At 38.4% G+C, this 17,525-nt stretch overlaps 1 protein-coding gene across 4 annotated transcripts in view; it reads left to right on the top strand.

Moving 5' to 3' along the window:
• TACC2 (transforming acidic coiled-coil containing protein 2) overlaps positions 1 to 17,287 on the top strand; it is a 181,944-nt gene extending 164,657 nt beyond the window's left edge. For 3 of the 4 annotated variants that reach the window (XM_037903765.2, XM_043551362.1, XM_043551363.1), the window contains 7 exons: positions 937 to 1,080; positions 2,105 to 2,181; positions 5,346 to 5,389; positions 13,715 to 13,875; positions 14,502 to 14,608; positions 15,467 to 15,587; positions 16,790 to 17,287. In XM_037903765.2, the coding sequence (XP_037759693.2) occupies positions 937 to 1,080; positions 2,105 to 2,181; positions 5,346 to 5,389; positions 13,715 to 13,875; positions 14,502 to 14,608; positions 15,467 to 15,587; positions 16,790 to 16,855 (720 nt within the window). In that variant the 3' untranslated portion in view covers positions 16,856 to 17,287. Of the gene's footprint in view, positions 1 to 936; positions 1,081 to 2,104; positions 2,182 to 5,345; positions 5,390 to 10,881; positions 10,891 to 13,714; positions 13,876 to 14,501; positions 14,609 to 15,466; positions 15,588 to 16,789 lie in introns of all 4 variants that reach the window. The other variant, XM_043551361.1, reaches the window with a different exon arrangement.
• The last annotated feature ends 238 nt before the right edge of the window (positions 17,288 to 17,525 follow it).

The raw sequence follows: 17,525 nt of genomic DNA, 5'->3' as shown, positions 1-17,525 counted from the left end.
GCTAAAAATGCTGTTATTTCTAACAATATATTACCTATATTGTACTGTCTCTTTCACTGTCCTCTTGTTCCACATATGAAACAATTCTTGTGCTATTTTCACCCTCCACATGTTTTTCTTAAAACAGTGATGATTTATTTTTAGCACCCTCCTAATTCTCTCTTATAATCTTTCTCATTTTTTTCTGTGGCTAGCCCTGAATGCATTGTATCTTGCATTGTTTAGCTTATTATATTATTTGCAAGATAATGCATATAAGTTTTGCGTAGTTGGTTTTTAAATATTTTCCCCATTTCTTATTTTATTTGCACCTTTGGGCCAAAGTGTGTTTGCCTTACTCACTCAAGTAGTCCTGTTGACTTGATCTGAATCATGCAAGTAGGATGTGTAAGACTGGCCCTTTAGAATAAAACTGAACTTAAATTATTAATTTCTCATATAGTACTCACGCATTATATACAGGTGGAGCAGTAGCACCACCTATACTGAAATACCCTAATACCATCTATAGAATATAATTTACAGTAGATAAAGTACATTGGCTGGTACAATATCTGTTAGCTTACCTTTTTCTGTCATTTTAAATATTGTTTTACTGAAACTGATTCCCCTTCAGCGATGACTGCTTCTGTTTTTTTCTTGTTTTCTTCACTCAAATGTTTTTATTGTTGGATATTTCATTTTTCTCAGGTGTAGAGTAGTTTTGAGAAGGTCTAACTCATGGCTTCAAAATTTTAGATTTCCCAGCATTATCTTTATTGTTTTCTATATAAGAACAAAGTGGTAAATATTAACAGATTGGCACTCTAATGTTTTCCGTTCATTGTAAGATCATATTTCCTCATTGTTTCATTTTCCCCATTAAATGCCAGCTGAACTATTAGTAAACCCATAATCAATGGTTAATTTCTTTTTGTTTTTTTTTTTTAAATACAGAAAGAGCCTGCTATGCCAGCAGATGTTTCCATCTCTAAAAGTACTCTGTACTCCCGAATCAGCACTTCTGAGGCAGAAAATACCACCGATCTGCTCTACCAACAAGAAGATTTGGATTCTGCACTACGAATTGCCAGACAGGAGGTAACTTTTTATAGTGTCTGGAAATAAGAAGTTTCTTCAGTTGGTAGTTTTACTTCTTTCTAGTTTTCTCAAAAGCCATTCACCTGAACTAGATATAGTCTGTACTGAAAACTGTGGGCCTGATTCTTTTATACAGTAAGGTCCCTTTACACTGCTCTGGCAGTGTAAAAGAGACTTAAAATGGGAGTAAGTTTTATTTGCTTGGTGTAGATGAGAATCAGACCTAGTATACGGAAATTTGTATTATTTATTTTACATATCACTATGCAGTTACCTGCAATCTATACAACTTGAGCAAAGGAATATTGGTTTATCTTTTTAAAACAAATGTTATAAGGCTTCTACTTTTTATTATTTTTATGGTGCCTACATGGTGCTCCACAGAAAATATGAAAGACTGATCCCTGCCTGAAAAGATGATACAATCTGATGTTAGAAAAGCACAAACTGTGTGGATATAACAGGAGTGGGAGGGACAAGGAGGAATGTAGGTTATGGATATTATGATTCCATGGTTACTCAGTCCAGACATACATGCATGAGAACAGAGCCTTTCTTCAGGATAGATCCTGAAGGCATTACTCAAGACCTACTACGAATTTAAAGATTTGGTCCCTTGTGGAATCAGATATAAGGGTACTCCCTCTATAGAGGAATAGAATAGCTCTGTAAACATATCTACGTGTAATTAGGGAGGAGCATAAATTTAAACTCAAGATTTACCATCTCTCAAAAGAGCTTGGGGAAGTTTGAGTTGGGTTCCACATACACACGTCTGAATGCAGACCTTATGGTTTGAAATGGAAAAATTCCTTGGGGGTGAATAGATTTGGATCCAAATCTAGATATGAAATCTTCAGCTCAGGCCTTGGTCTAGTATCAGCATTGAATATTAAATTTTAAAAGCAGTCGTGTATCCCATTAAAATATAATTTAGTTCTAGTATCTAGTTACCTAGCTGTCTTAATGAATTCCTTGGATTTACCTAATTTTCTTACAGCCTGTTTCCTCTTCCTCTGTATAGACTGTGGCCAAAGAAAGAGAAGTATCCGAGTGGAAAGACAAATATGAAGAAAGCCGAAGGGAAGTAATGGAGATGAGGTGAGGCAGTCATTGATAAGATTAATTGAATCTTTCTGCTTATGAATATCCACAAACAAACTGGGATTTGCACAAATGTATTAGTTATTTGAAATTTTTCAGTATTTTTTTGGACCATGCACTTTGGATTGATCCTAAATCATTTTCTGCTAGTTTTTGCTATTCTCTACTGGTGAAATTTACCACTGTTCAGATAGACATAAGGCCAAATCACCACTTTAACTGCATAAAATCCTCAAAATAGTGAGAGTTAAGAGGAGTGGTGCATTGATCTTAGGCTGGTTCTCTGCACAGGGGTGAACTTTCCCCTATTCAGGGTATGTTGTTTAGTTGTCATTAGTCAGATAGATAACCTGGTATTGTTTCTGTTCCCTGGCTGAATGTATGCACCTGCACTTTTTATAGGAATATTCACACTGGTAAATTTAATAACATTTGTGCCAGTAAAATTCAATTGCATGAATGTTTGCAGAAGGTGAACATAAAAAGAGCACGAACAGTACAGGCAAAGCAGATTCATTTACACATCCAAGTGACTATTGGCAAAGAAGTTTTTGGCAGTATTCACCCAACTCTTGAGGTCATCTTGAAGCTGTGCATAGAAGAAAGATCAGCTTGATTTTGTTTTTTGGGTCTATTTCTACCATTCCAAAGGGGGGTGATGAACTGTAGCTTCTTTCTGAAAGACACTGTATTTTGATACATTGAGAGGTATTGCTCAAAGGATCACTATTGCTTTTCCCTTTTGCTGAAATTTTGGTCTTAGTACCAGATGTATACTAAACGAGGTTTTTTCCTTATTATTGGTGTCATCGCATAAATAGGTTGTACCAGACCAAATGAGACACAGGATGAGCTGGTTTGTCTCACTAAACTGAGCCTGAGAATATGATTAATAGGAAAAGAAACCTGATAACAGATGTTTTAAAGGGTCTTAAAGGTTTTTAATTTTTTTGATGTATTTTTTAATTTTTATCTTATAACGAAGAGTACTATTTCAGGCCTTTTTTTTTTTAGTCACTCCTCTAAGGAGCAAACTACCACAACCATATCTGAGGCTTTACAGGGGGGAGTGCTTAAAAACCTTTCTTGCAAAGACATTGCTTAAACGAGCATTTTACAGCAAAAATTTAAGGGGCATTTCAAATGCTGAACTATTTGTACAACTCCTGCTGCTATCAAGGAGGATTGTGTGCATGGATCAAGGGTAATAACATAATAGAACTGGGGAGCTAATTGTGTACTGCAAAATGTGGACTGAATGTTAGGAAAACATTTTTTTGACATTAGATCTTCTGAGGCTGTGAAATAGTCTCACAAGGTTCTCCTTGAACTATTAAATCTAGACAGGGCAAAACACTAGAACATTTTCTGTAGCAAACAGTACTACAGTGGCAAAGAAATGGCAGGATGGTCTCCTTTCTTTCTATTTTTAACTTGTATGGGCTAGTCTAGCCTGGGAAATCACATTGTATTAGCACATGGTGTTTAACAACAAGTTTTATGCCATAACTCCTCAGGTTCCTGTTCTAACACCATGTAACTTCCTAGGATATACAGAGCTGTTAAAGACATGATGTAGCTATTGGACTCTTCTGTGGATGCTAATAGAGCCCTTCCTTTCTAGGGAAAATTCCTACAGCTAACTTTGTTTTTTAATTTAAATTGCCTTTTTTACAGCAAAATTAATGCTTTGAGAGCAGCCTCAGCAACTCTGAACAAATCCCCAGGTGGATGCTACAGAGCTGTGCAGTTCATGCCAAAGCTCTGCCCTACTTTTCCACAAAGAGCATAGCACATGCCCTTGCATTTCCTGGCTCCAGTCCTGCAAAGAGCTCTACAAACCTGGATCATTACTGGAGTGTGGAGTCTCACTGAGGTCAACATGACTTCCCAGCTGAGTAAGGGTCATGGTTTGCTGACCCCTCGACAGGACTGGGGCTAATAGGGGCAGCATTGGGCCAATGAGACTAAGTACAGTGTTCATTAAGGGTGGGCTTTACATTAATTGCGGGAGTCGCTTTTAACTCGGGTTTCACTTTGTTTTTGTTTAGATGGAGAGCTTATAAGTAACTCATTTGTATTTTGGGGGCTATCCCATCACTTCCCCGTTATCATCAACTTTTGGACTTGAGCTTTCTCCCACCCCAGTAACACGACCTATTTGCAATACACTTTTTCAAAATGCAGCAATTAAAATCGACTTTACAAAATACAAACAAAAAAATGTAAAAGGGATATTTTGAATACGCACTTTGGACTAAGCACATGGTTATTCTGATTTGATAGACAGTCATATATGGCTCATCATTCAAAGCACAGCTCAGGCTAGTCTCATTTCATTAGCTTGATTTGGATGTGGGAAGGAATGGATCAGCTTTTCAAATCACTTTTAATCTGCTTATTTTGGTTAACCTCTTTTCAAGAAGAAAATTCAAAACAGGATGTGACTGTATTTTTTAAAATACAGACTAAGCATAAAATTATCATTTTGCTGATTGTTTTACAGAAATTGCACAAAATCAGGGCAATCATGCTGCATGATTGACTATTTCAGGTGATTTTTCAGTCTTAAGAACTGAATGAATGTCCCTTACTTTGTATTTGACATGCGTAAGATTTGGCAGCTATCTTTAAAATGAAAGCCTCTCATCTTTTTCCTAAAGTAAAAATAAACACAAGCTAATCAAAAGAGAGAGAGAGAAAAAGGAAGAAAATTGTGTTACCCTCTTACTCCCCCACCCCCCGATATGAATCAAGCTGCCCATGGCTCCAGATCCTAAATGAAAATATGCCCCTTGATATAATTCATGGTTGGTGAAGTACTTTAGGATTATTGTGAATAAAAGAAACTTGTATAAAATCAGTTTCTCCTCTCTGCCTTTTATATTCAAATGGCAAATTAAAAAATTAGAATCAACATTTGAACTGCTTTGTTGTATTGAATTTATTCGCTTATTTTTGTTTCAGAGAGTCAATAATAATGCGACAGCCGCAAACAAAAAAGGACAAGAGATTATATGGCTTCTAAGTGTGTGAAGTGGATCTGTATTGCATTTTGCCATGATATAGAAGTGCAGCTATTTAATAGCCTTGTTATTCAAGTGAGCCATTAGCAACTATAACATTTGCAAACACAGCTTTTCTTTTCATTTCTTTTGTAGGAAAATAGTTTCAGAATATGAGAAGACGATTGCTCAGATGATAGGTAGGTGTTACTGCTATGGAATATGGTGTTGTAGACTCTGAAGAGAGCACAGAAATATGTTTATGGCTGGGGGCCTAATTCTGACCTTGGATACGCCCGCTGAACTCCTATTGACATTCATGGGAATTGTGTATACATCTGAGGGCAGAATTATGTGCTACTAGTTTAAGCTGAAAAATAAGTACTCCATTCTGCAGATACTATAATCTGAAGCATTCAAGATTGTCCAAGGTTTCTCTTCTACACCAAAGCAAGCTATTCCATAGAAAACACGTCCAGAATGCACAACTATTTTGGCTGAGATTCAAGAATATTTCTTGCAGAAAGGCATTTGTGTCATTTAAATTACTCTTACCAGACACACACAACTTTTTTTCTTAACTACCAGTACCAAAACTTGCTTCTTCACACCAACAGAGGCCATCTTTTTTAGGTACATTATCCCAGCAAAACCGTGAATTAACTCCACTCCCAGATCAGAGATCACTAGGGGCCAAACCCTGAGTGACTTACTGAAGCTAATGTGTCTTTTGGAATATAAATTATGAGAGGATCTACCCCTAGAAAAGCTGGGAAATATCTGTTCACAAAATACCTTGCAAATAAAAGATTACTTACAAAGTTTCTCAAAAACAGAAATTGCAAGATTCCTGAACTCTGCTGGCATTTTAGGCCTAGCTCAAAAGGCACTGTTTTAAAAAGCTTTCTTTGAAGGACTTCCTAACCCGTATTATCTTCAGATTCTGGCTTTCTTGTTATAGAAGGTTCTCAGCTTGCTAGGCAGGGGAGAGTGGCTGGTGTTGTGTCCAGCAGGATGCTTCATTTGGAGCTTTGTCTCCGAGGGCCAGGAAAGGTAGGCCAATCAGAGATAAACTTATATCTATTTCTTTCGGAAAGTGAGCTTCAGAAGGGAGGTCAGCTCAGACTAATGAATTCATCAAAGAGAGGGGAAAGTGGTTGTATTGTAATGTGCTCAGGGTATTTCTACTGTTCTTTACAATATAGCATTATTTATAGCAGAGAATGGTCATGGGGAGTACCAAGTAAAGCTTTATATGTGTGGCATGTAATGTGTATGTGCCTCTGTCTTAAAAATAGACTGATAATGAGAAAAGTTTTCATTACATCTACTAGTGTATTATCATTGACATTTATAAACGTCGTTGCGTTACCCTCTGTTGAAAATGGCACTTTCAATTTTTTATGTATCATACTGCATGACACCAAATGTTTTGGTTATTTTTATCATTTCTTCTCCAATAATATCGCTAAATTTAGAGTAATATTTTCATAATGTTGGCACTTCCCCACATGTACTGCATATATCTATGGGCTGGATGTTGTGGAAGGAGTAAGTGAGTAAGAAGCTCAGAACATGAGTTAAACATATTTCATTTAAACCGGTGAATATAACAGACTTGCTTGTTTTCGCCCAAAGCAAACAATAATAATAATGATTAATAATTTGACTAATTTTGCACCGACAAATCTCAACTTCTTTTGACGTAAATAGTAGAACCTTAGGGAGATACATTCCCTCCCCTGCAGATCACTGATTTCGTTCACTGCAGCATTGTGCATCTCTTCCATTCAGGTGAAAAATTTAAATAAGCATTGCATAAGTGACTTCCAAATAAGGTCTTAAACTCCTCTTCAGTGAATGCTGACCTAACTTCTCTGACCCTTTTGAATTTAAGAGCTTTAAATCCCCATTTAATTTGGATTGCCTTTGGCTGGTGCCCTGCCATTTGTAATGCACATTTTATAATAGCAGAAAACACATTGGACTGAATTCTCCACTATTTTAGACTAGATTTCTGCTGGTGTGTCTCCAGTGAAGTTGGTAGAGACGCAACAGCATAAAACTGGCTCAGTGCTGTGGAGAATCAGGCACTAGAGTCTTCCAAATGTGACTTTGCTGATTTCTCATACAATCTGAAATTGCTTCCTGTGTTTCATGTCCAAGATTCATCTATCCCAGGACTGAGTTGGCTTTTCCCTATGTCAAATATTTTCATCCAGTATCCCAGATCGGTCTTCTTTTTCGGGTTTTGCAGCACATGGCCAGGGAGGCTGAGGATCAGGGCCGGCTCTAGGCACCATCAAACCAAGCACGTGCTTGGGGTGGCACTTTTCAAGGGGCGGCATTCTGTGCCCGCCCCCCCCCCACCCCACCCCCTTTTTTTGTTTGTTTGTTTTGGCAGCTTTCCGCTTGGGGCGGCAAAAAACCTAGAGCTGGCCCTGCTGAAGATATATTTCCATTTTTTATGTTCCAATACTTAAGTCTGTATTCAGCCTCCACACAGGAACGAACTGCCACAACAGGAACGTAGAAAGTTCTTCAGTCTCACCTAGCCGTACATTTGGTCAGATGCTACAGCTGTCCTTTTCTCCCAAGCCAGTTTGAATAGTTAACCACCAAAATACTCTTTTTCAGTGACTACTATTTCACGTTCTACTTTTAAGCAATTTAGAGCACCTTATTTTCTACCTGTTGGATGGGACTACTTATTTCCACTTACACAGTGATTTCAGTGTGACATCATTTTTGTTCAGTTAGTGCTTGGAGCTTTACAAAGGGACCTTGGTCCATGACTAGGGCTCCTAATTACTGATGCAAGAAAATGTACAGCACAGGAATTTTATAGAAAAGGGACACTGTAGGTAATAGCAAATGGGTGTCCATTACAGATGGCTTACTTTAAACTGCATACACAATTTTTCAGTTTGCAGCTTACTATGTTGTTAAAATCTTTAGCCTTTGCCTGAAGATGAACATTCAGTGTTTGAAATTTATAAATAAAATATAATTTAATAGCTGTACATCCCAGTCAAAGCTGCTCCTATCTATTTATTTTATAAGTAGCCTCTTAAGGCACCCATGACTAGGATGCCTGAGCTCCTTTCACTGATCCACTGTATCAATTTTATATTATGTAATGTTTGGTGAATGGAAATTGCTGTCTGTGAAATACAGTAGCTCCTCACTTAAGATTGTAGTTATGTTCCTGAAAAATGCGACTTTAAGTGAAACGATGTGAAGCGAATCCAATTTCCCCATAAGAATGAATGTAAATGTGGGGGTTAGGTTCCAGGGAAATTGTTTTTTGCCAGACAAAAGGCATTATATACATTTTAAACAATTTTAAACAAGCAATTTAATACTACAATCATCATTATAGCAAGACAGCAAGGCAGGGCCTCTGCTGTGCACCACCTGCAGCTTCTTTGCAGGCAGCTGGTGGCCTCGCAAGCACTTGGTGTAGAGTCCTATTCCCGAGCAGGGCCGTTGGGCCATAAAGCAACAGTGAATGGCTGGGGATGGGGGGCTAGTGTGCACGTGTTGTGTGTTTACAAACATACTGTACATACAGCACAGTCCTATAGTTGGGAGGTGCCCCCGCCTTACCCCACACAGGCACAGCCCACTGGCACTGGAGACAGTGAGGCAGGCAAGGAGGCTGAAGGTGCTGTAGGCTAGGAGAAGCACATTGCGCAGCAGCAGTGGCAGCTTCCCCTACTCTGCAAGCACCAGGGGCGGGGGGCTCAACCCTCGGCCCACCCACTCCACCCCTTTCCCCAAACCCTCACCCTTAACCCGCCTCTTCTTCCCCCCCATCCCCCTTTACTCCACATGCCGTGTCCTCGCTCCTCCCCCCTGCCTCCTGCCCACAGCAATCAGCTGGCTTGCACATTCCGGAGGGAGGGGGGAGGAGTGAGGACACAGTGTGCAGGCTCCCCCTCCCTCCCCAAGGACTCGGCGCGCAGCAATCAGCTGGTTTGTGGCATTCGGGAGGCAGGGGAGGGAGGGGGAGCCTGTGCGCCATGTCCTTGCCCCTCCCCCCTCCCTCCAGAACACCGCAAGCCAGCTGATTGCCATGGGCAGGAGGCTGAGGGAAGAGGGGGAAGGTGCTGATCCCCAGGGTCTGCTGGTGGGCGGGGGAGGAGGATGTAGGGAAGCTGATAGGGGAACTGCCAGCTGTGGACAAAGCAGGCAGCCAAATGACGTTATAGCAAAGCGTTGCACAACTTTAAATGGAGCATGTTCTGTCATTGAGCAGGGATGTAAGATCGAAACAACATTAAGCGAGAGGACGTTAAGTGGGGAGTTACTGTAGTGTCACTGGGAGTAAATTCTAAGGACCTGCAGCTGTTTTCTTTATCATTATTTCCAACAAATGAAGAATAATTAAAATTTCTGGTCTCTGATCACAGAGCAAACAGTAAGATCCTTATACTTTGAATTCATACAGATTGATGATGCTTGTTGAACTGTGTCTAGTTGTGTCAAAACAGGATCTGTAGCAGCTATTTAGAAACATGGCTCTAAATTACGTTATTAATTTTGGATAAAGATGAGCTCACTTAATTGAATAAGCAATAGGGTCATCTAGCAAGTAGAAAAAAAGCTGATTGGCAATATACTATACCTGTACTAATGAAAAGCCAGCTGTGCATTGTTGTTGCAAACAAAGCTGCCTTAATGATAAAACAAAATAAGGAAAATAGTGTACTTCAACATGAGTACACTCACCTGAATTGTTTCTATTTATGACTGAATCCTTCTGATCTCTTTATAAAGCCATTTACTAGAAGTCGACTTAATTACAACTGAACCTAGTTCTCTAATCCCTTGGAAAGAATATTCAATTAGGTCAATAGGTCCTAGTCGAGCTTTTCTAGAATGTCTTGTCTCTCTATATAATCCATTAATGGGGATTTTACCATTGACTTCAGCGGGAGCAGGTCCTAAATTTGCTAGTTTGTACATGTAGGGACAAATATTGCTCTATTTAACTCATCCAAGTAGTTCCATTCAATGATCTGTATTATGTGGGTGAGAGCACTGTAGCTGTCAATACATAGCTCCATACCCAACTAGTGCCTTTTTGCATATATGTCTTTGCTTTCTTTTTCATTAAATTAGTTTGTTTGCCTTAGCACCTATTGCACGTTTGTACACACACACAGCATGCTCTGTTCATGAGAGGCTCATAGAGTGGACTAGTAACAGTGTTGCAGATCAGGATGGAGTGCAGCTGAACTGTGTAAGAAAGCTTGCACTGCCCTTGTTTTCACTGGGTTGAGCTCAAGTCAATTCTCCATTATAAAATTCACTACTCTGCAGTACTAACAAGTGCTAACTTGTCCTGGCCCTTTGTAGAAGGATGCATTTCAGCAATAGTCCTTTGTTTTCGTGAGCATCATATTCATCTATAATTTTTTCCCTAAAGATCTATTTTGTGTTTACTTTTCACTGTTTCAATGGAAATGTATTTGTAATGTTCTCTCCAAAAATATATTCATATATTTCAAAATTAAAGGATGTTTTTAAAAATCTCATTATAAAAACAAAAGAATTTTATGCTTTCTGCATTACAGGTTGTTAAGCATTAATTTATTTCTGCTTTCCTAACAAATTCCCTGATTTTCTATTTTGCTTCCATTTTTTTTTTTGCTTCTTGCTATTTGCTTGCAAAACAAATAAACAGGCAAACCTGGTAAGTAGTGCTTTTCACCAACTTTGACATATTGCTCTCTCTTTTTTTTTTTTTTTTTTTGCTTTTATTCTTTGTATTTGCCTCATCCCCATTAAATAATGCAAATGTTAACTGAGATTGAAAATAGGTTTGAAAGATATTGGGTAATACCTTTCTTTCACTAGTGTCTGTTTTTCTCTGGCTCTTTCAATAAAAATATCACTTCTAAGTATAAAGGAGGATTTTCTTATTTGTGAATTGTGGACAGCATGTTCAAGTGATGTAGAAGCCATTTTAATTAAGGAATTATATAAGCTTGCATATAAATATTTATTTATAATTATCTAACTAGGATGTTGCTGGCAGTTTATTAGCTGCACAGTACTACTGCTCAGGGAAGTCACTGAAGTTAAGTAATAGAAAATATCTATTAGGTCTTCCAGTCTCACCCCAGGAAATGTTGGATTAGTTTCCATAGTGTATATTCACACTTCGTCCAACCCTTTTTAAAATGCCCCAGGCAATGGGGCTTTCAACATTTCCCTTAGGACACTGTTCTTAAGTTTCCTAGAGCTCACAGTCAGGAAGCTTTGTCCTAATAGTCTACATTTTCCTTATCATTTTATCCTTGTACCACCTAAATAATTCCTCTCCTTCTTTGGGATCTAAGTTTGGGACCTGGCCAGATGTTGGCATGAAGGCATGACAGGGACAGCATGCAAGACATGAGGCAGATGAAGTGAACACTAAATGTCACTCTTCTAATCTCCACTGGCCAGATGGGAGCTGGTCCAGCCCTTCTTGATATAGGGCAGCTGCCAAGATTCCAGGAGGTGGAGGGAAAGGAACTTCCTTTATAAATGTGAAGAGGTGTGTGGTGAATTCTTTACAGTGCAGATTGCCCTAGAGACAGAAGGAGAAGGAAGTCACTGAAATATCGTAGGGATTAGTGTGATTGCTGACATTGAAAAAAGGCAAAATTTTGAGTTGCCACTTAAGTGTATGGTAAAGGATTGATCCTGCAACAGTTCCACACATGTGGACCCTTATTCTTGCATGGAATCACAAGGAGGTGAGATTTTGTGCAGGAGAATGGGCCTGTACCTGCAGATCTGTTTCAGGATCAGGCCCTTAAGTGGCACGTGATCCTTAAAAAAACAAAACAGAAATAAAAACTAATATTATGATGGGACTTCAGCAGAAGACCGCTAAGAAGACTGGGAAAAGAAATGAGGGATGAAAAATGGAAATGGTTCTCCCTTTATTCCCTCGTGTCTATAGATATTCACAGCATTTCTTTTCGAGATCACAGTTGAAACAAGTACGTAGAATTTCTTAACAATGATTTCTAAAATATTATTAAAGGGAAACTCTGAAAAGTGACATAGTATTGTGGGGTTCAGTGTTTCTCAATGGTTTCTCCTTATCAGATGTGTATAGTTTACAAGTGAAAGAATGTTATTCTAATTCCCACACCAGCTCACTCACCATAAGAACCACTCTGGTTTTGCATCTCATACATCACCCGTAACAAAAACAAGTCTGCAGGCCAAATTATGCCCTCAGCCGCACATGTGTAATGCCAGTGCTATCAGTGAGTTTGCACAAATTTACTGATTGGAACTTTGAAAACCATTTTTAGTTGATGGACCAGATGGAAAACCAGCTCACTTTCTCTCAACTGCTTTGGCTCAGCAGGACTAACAAAATAAGCAGTAGAAACCTCTGAATACCCAGGAGGAAAGATGATCCGAGTATGAGAGTGCCATTTCTATGTTGTCACGTTTCCGAGTTGAACTGCACTTCAAAAAGTTTATTTCAAACTACAGCCTCAATTCAAATTAAAAATTGAACTCTTTGCCATATTTGCAAACACAATAGGGCTAAATGGCTTGTGTAAAAAAAACTTCGGAAAGTTGCAAGAGAACTTGTTACCTCATCTAAACTTCCATAACAGACTTAAGAAAACAGTATAAAATTATCTTTCACAGTTGTGTTTTCTTTACAATGTGTAACTATTCAGAATGCACTCTGAAATATGGAACATTGGAGTCGTAGCTTGTGGTATGAAAAATGAAGCATTTTAAGAAACAGAATATCAGAGCTTCCTTTCTATATTTGCAAAGAGGTGCCAGTTTATCTCTTGAGTCCTCACTTGGAGAAAAGAGTGGTGGAATATTTTGTATAGAATCAGGCTCTTCCTTGACTTCATTCCTGGTTTTGAAGTTACAGAGATGAGAAGATCAAAAAAGATGCCATTGTACTTGACTCCTATGTTTATCATACAGATAACTTAGAAAATAACTTAGAAAATATAAATCTGGTGCCAAGTTTCCTGACTTGCATTGGCTACAATACACAGCAAAATCATATCTCAGTTCTACATAAACTGAAGGCCTATTTTCTCAAGAGTAATTAAATGAAGCCAGGAGTTTGTATTAGATTAATCACTATGCCAGGAGGCATTAAGATTGAGCATTACAAATAATGCATGCCACATATCAATATAGTGCAGAAATTTAACTTATTTACGGTTAGCTCCTCTTTGGTGCAAAAAGGGAGAATCCAACCTCTCTTTCTTTAATGTGAACAACTGAGTTCAAAGTTTATATAAATCATCAGTGTCAAGATCTGATCACATTTGTTTCTCACATCAAAAGTAAAATCTATAACTAGAGAAATTACACTGAGCATAGGATTATGCCTCTGTATAATGCCTTTTCTGGATCGAATACAAACACTTAACTATTAATACCAGCTACGCAGCAGAGTATCATAAAAACTACAGGTGATAGTCATTCAGTGTTCTTAACATAACCCATTCCATACGCTTGCTTTTTTGCAGAGGATGAACAGAGAGAGAAATCTGTCTCCCATCATACTGTCCAGCAGCTAATCGTGGAGAAGGAACAAGCTTTGGCAGACCTGAACTCTGTGGAGAAATCCCTGGCAGACCTTTTTAGGAGATATGAAAAAATGAAAGAGGTTCTGGAGGGATTTCGGAAAGTAAGTCAAAGTTTTAACTCTCCTCCTTCCAAAAAACTAAAGAAACTCTCTTATAGGTATATACAAACATTGCTTACCTTTAGCTACTGTCATTGTTTTGAGTCATTTGTCCAAGTTACAAATTGACATTAGATTGTAGTGGGGGGGGGGAGAGGGGCGGATGTATGTATGTATGTATGTGTTTATGCTTGATTATGAGAGAATAGCTTCAGAAGTATTAAGAGTATTATAAAAGAACAACTTCATACACGCTACACAGCAACTGCAGTATATATTGTGTTAATGGTGATTTGAATTATCTGTTTATTAAGAGATGGCTCATGCATAGCTAGCGTTGTTGGAATTCCGCCTGTAAGCTCTTCTGATTGAGGGCCATGTCTTATAAGTTTGTACAGGGCTTCGGGCAGTGGGGCTCCCTAACCTATAAAACAAATAATTTCACTCAAGTACAACATACAAAGTGCAGTACTGTAACTTTTTGGATCATAAAATACTGCTTCAGATGACTTGTGCGTGTAGCCATATATTGCTACAGGAGTTTAAATCCTGTAATTTTACCAGCACAGACTGAAAACTGTCACCTTGTTTGTTGATATGCCATTGACACTTCAATCTGCTCATTTCAGAATGAAGAAGTGTTAAAGAAATGTGCACAGGAGTATTTATCACGAGTAAAGAAAGAGGAGCAGAGGTACCAAGCCCTCAAAGTTCATGCTGAAGAAAAACTGGACAGGTAATTGTTTGAGTGTTTACCCTTTCAGGTGTTTAGATTACAGGAACATCCTCAATAGACAGGCCTAATATTTTATGACTTGCAGCACTGTATGCCTATATTTTACATGACAGAGTTCATGTTCATCCGTGATGGAGAGGGCCTGGACTAATAAATCACCAGTAGTTATTCTTCTTTTTTTTTCTGTGGGGGAGGGGGGCAAATCCATGGTGACAAGTGAGCACTAGTACCAACACTATATTAACTGATCACAGAGAACAAGGCAAAGCCATTTGGTTAATGATAATGGTGCTCTATGAAATGGACTACATGAAGGGCCTCCTCCTAAGACAGTTTCAGAGGGTTTCTTTGCTAGTTTGATAAGATCAAATAAGTGTTTCTAGTGCCCACTTATGTTTAAGTCTTATGATAATTATCTGAACTAAGACACACAAGAGATATTTCCAAACGGTTAACACCAAAATTGATCTATGTGGAAAATGAAGTGACATTTGGGTTCACTTCTCCAAGGCTCTCCCAGCTTCGATCTAGTTCATGGAAACCGGAGGTGGTCGTGGTCAGAGGGTTATAAAGTGCTTCAAGTGAAATCAGTTTTGTGGCACTAGAACAGTTAACTCAGGATTAAACTGTTGATAAAAAGAGTTTCACAGCTCTATTCAAGGCAGGCCCGGAGTAATGAGACAGAACTATCTTATTATCTCAGTGAAAGGGGGCTGTAAAGTTTCAAGGGCACATTCAAAGTGGTGCCCAGCAACTGCCCAACCACATTCATCCGCCACATCTATTTTAGCTGTCGTTAGCCTTAGTCCTCCCCTTTGCAAGAATTAACATTCACCAGAGAAACCTGTATTTCTATAGAGCCAATGCTGAAATTGCACAAGTCCGAGGCAAGGCTCAACAAGAACAAGCAGCATATCAGGCCAGTCTCCGTAAAGAGCAGCTGAAAGTGGATGCATTGGAAAGAACACTGGAACAAAAGGTAATTTAAGCATTTCTGTACTAAAACTCAGTTACAGTGATGCAGTTTGCTAGCATCAGTTGCTCTAGGTCAGTGGTTCTCAAACTTTTGTACTGATGATCCCTTTCACACAGCAAGCCTCTGAGTGCAACACCTCCTTATAAATTAAAAAAATGTTTTTATATATTTAACACCATTATAAATGCTGGAGGCAAAGCAGGGTTTGGGGTGGAGGCTGACAGCTTGCAGCCCCCCACGTAATAACCTCGCGACCCCTGAGGGGTCCCAACCCCCAGTTTGAGAACCCCTGCTCTAGCTAATGCAGTTAACCTGTCTGAACAAATTTAGAATCACAGAATGACCCCCTGATGATGATGATTATGATGATAATTTGAAGGCTAAATCGGAGAAGAAAATTTTCATGTATCATACATGCTTCATTATAAAATGCATTGTGTTATATGCTGGGTTACAAATTGTATATATTTTCCTGTTAGACTTTGATTAAGCTATATCTGTTTCCTTTTCACTAAAAGGTTTTTAGTGCACAGAAATTGTGGTTAATTCTGTAGAATGTTAATTTTTTAATTTGTTTCTCAATTACTTTGTTTTTAAATCATGTACTTGCACCAGCTTTTATCCTTTTTTTAAGTCACGCATATTTATTGGGATTTACAGAACTAGTAGTGTCACAGTTATTAGCTATCTGTCAGGTAGGACCCCTGCCTACTTTTCAGAGAAGAACCATGCTTTGGCACTGTTGCCAGACCATATGGGGATGGGGAGGTAATAGAGGCCGAGGTCTGATCTACACTACCATGGTAAATCAATCTAAGTTACGCTTCTTCAGTTACGTGAATAACATAACTGAAGTCGACGTAGTTAGATCAACTTATCGTGGTGCCTACACTGTGCTGTGTCGATGGGAGACACTCTCCCGCGGACTTCCCTTACGCTTCTCAGGGAAGTGGTGTATACAAATCGATATGAGAGCACTCTCCCATCAATGTAGCGTGTCTTCACCAGACCTGCTAAATTGGCACTGTTGCATTGATCGCAGTACTATCCATTTCTATCTTTCTTTTCTTATTAGTGGTGAAAAGATTTTTTTCCTAAAATCACATAATAATAAATGCAAAAGATGCCTTATGTTTATATTTGTTTAAATGTTTATATTTTAAAAGATATTTTTGCACTATTAATTTGTTTTGTTTGTTTTTTAGAATAAAGAGATAGAAGAATTAACAAAGATTTGTGATGAACTGATTGCCAAAATGGGGAAAAGCTAACTTTTAACCAAATTTCTGGACTTCAATATTGAGTGCAATATGACCATTGGCACACTGATGTCCATATATTGATGTGGACAGGTTGTATTTTCACTTTTTCGTATGCACTACTGTATTTTCTTTCTAAATAAAGTTGATTTAATTGTATGCAGTACTAAGATGACTATCAGAATTTCTTGCTATCGTTTGCATTTTCATAGTATATTTCATAGCAAGTTGATCTCAAAGTTCCTGTATCAGGGAGATGGTCAAGTTCTCTAGTAAATTACAAGTTGCTGATCCTAGCCTTCCCTTCGTACATGAGTTCCCATGTTGGATATCTTTTGGATTTAATATAAACATGTATTACTTGCATGGGGACTCTTGCCTTAAGGAGTGTAAACTTGATCTGCATTTGCTGATTTGTAAAATAAAATTAAAAATGAAAAAAAATGCATGTCTCGTAAATAAAATTCTCTATTGTAAATAAATTTTTTCGTTGAAACTTGGAAATAAGCATGATTTTATTTACTTGGTGCTTTCTCTACATGTAATGCCAGAAACATGGTAAGGGGAAATGCCATTTCTGCTCAAGTAATACACATATGAGTAACTTAACTCACATGAGCAGTGCCATTGTATTTAATGGGACTGCTCACAAGAGTAAAGTTACTCAGGTACATAAGTATTT

The sequence above is a fragment of the Chelonia mydas genome, chromosome 7 (genome assembly GCF_015237465.2).
Source record: "Chelonia mydas isolate rCheMyd1 chromosome 7, rCheMyd1.pri.v2, whole genome shotgun sequence".
In the NCBI taxonomy this organism is placed as follows: Eukaryota; Metazoa; Chordata; order Testudines; family Cheloniidae; genus Chelonia; species Chelonia mydas.
This window is presented reverse-complemented; position numbering and strand designations above follow the sequence as displayed.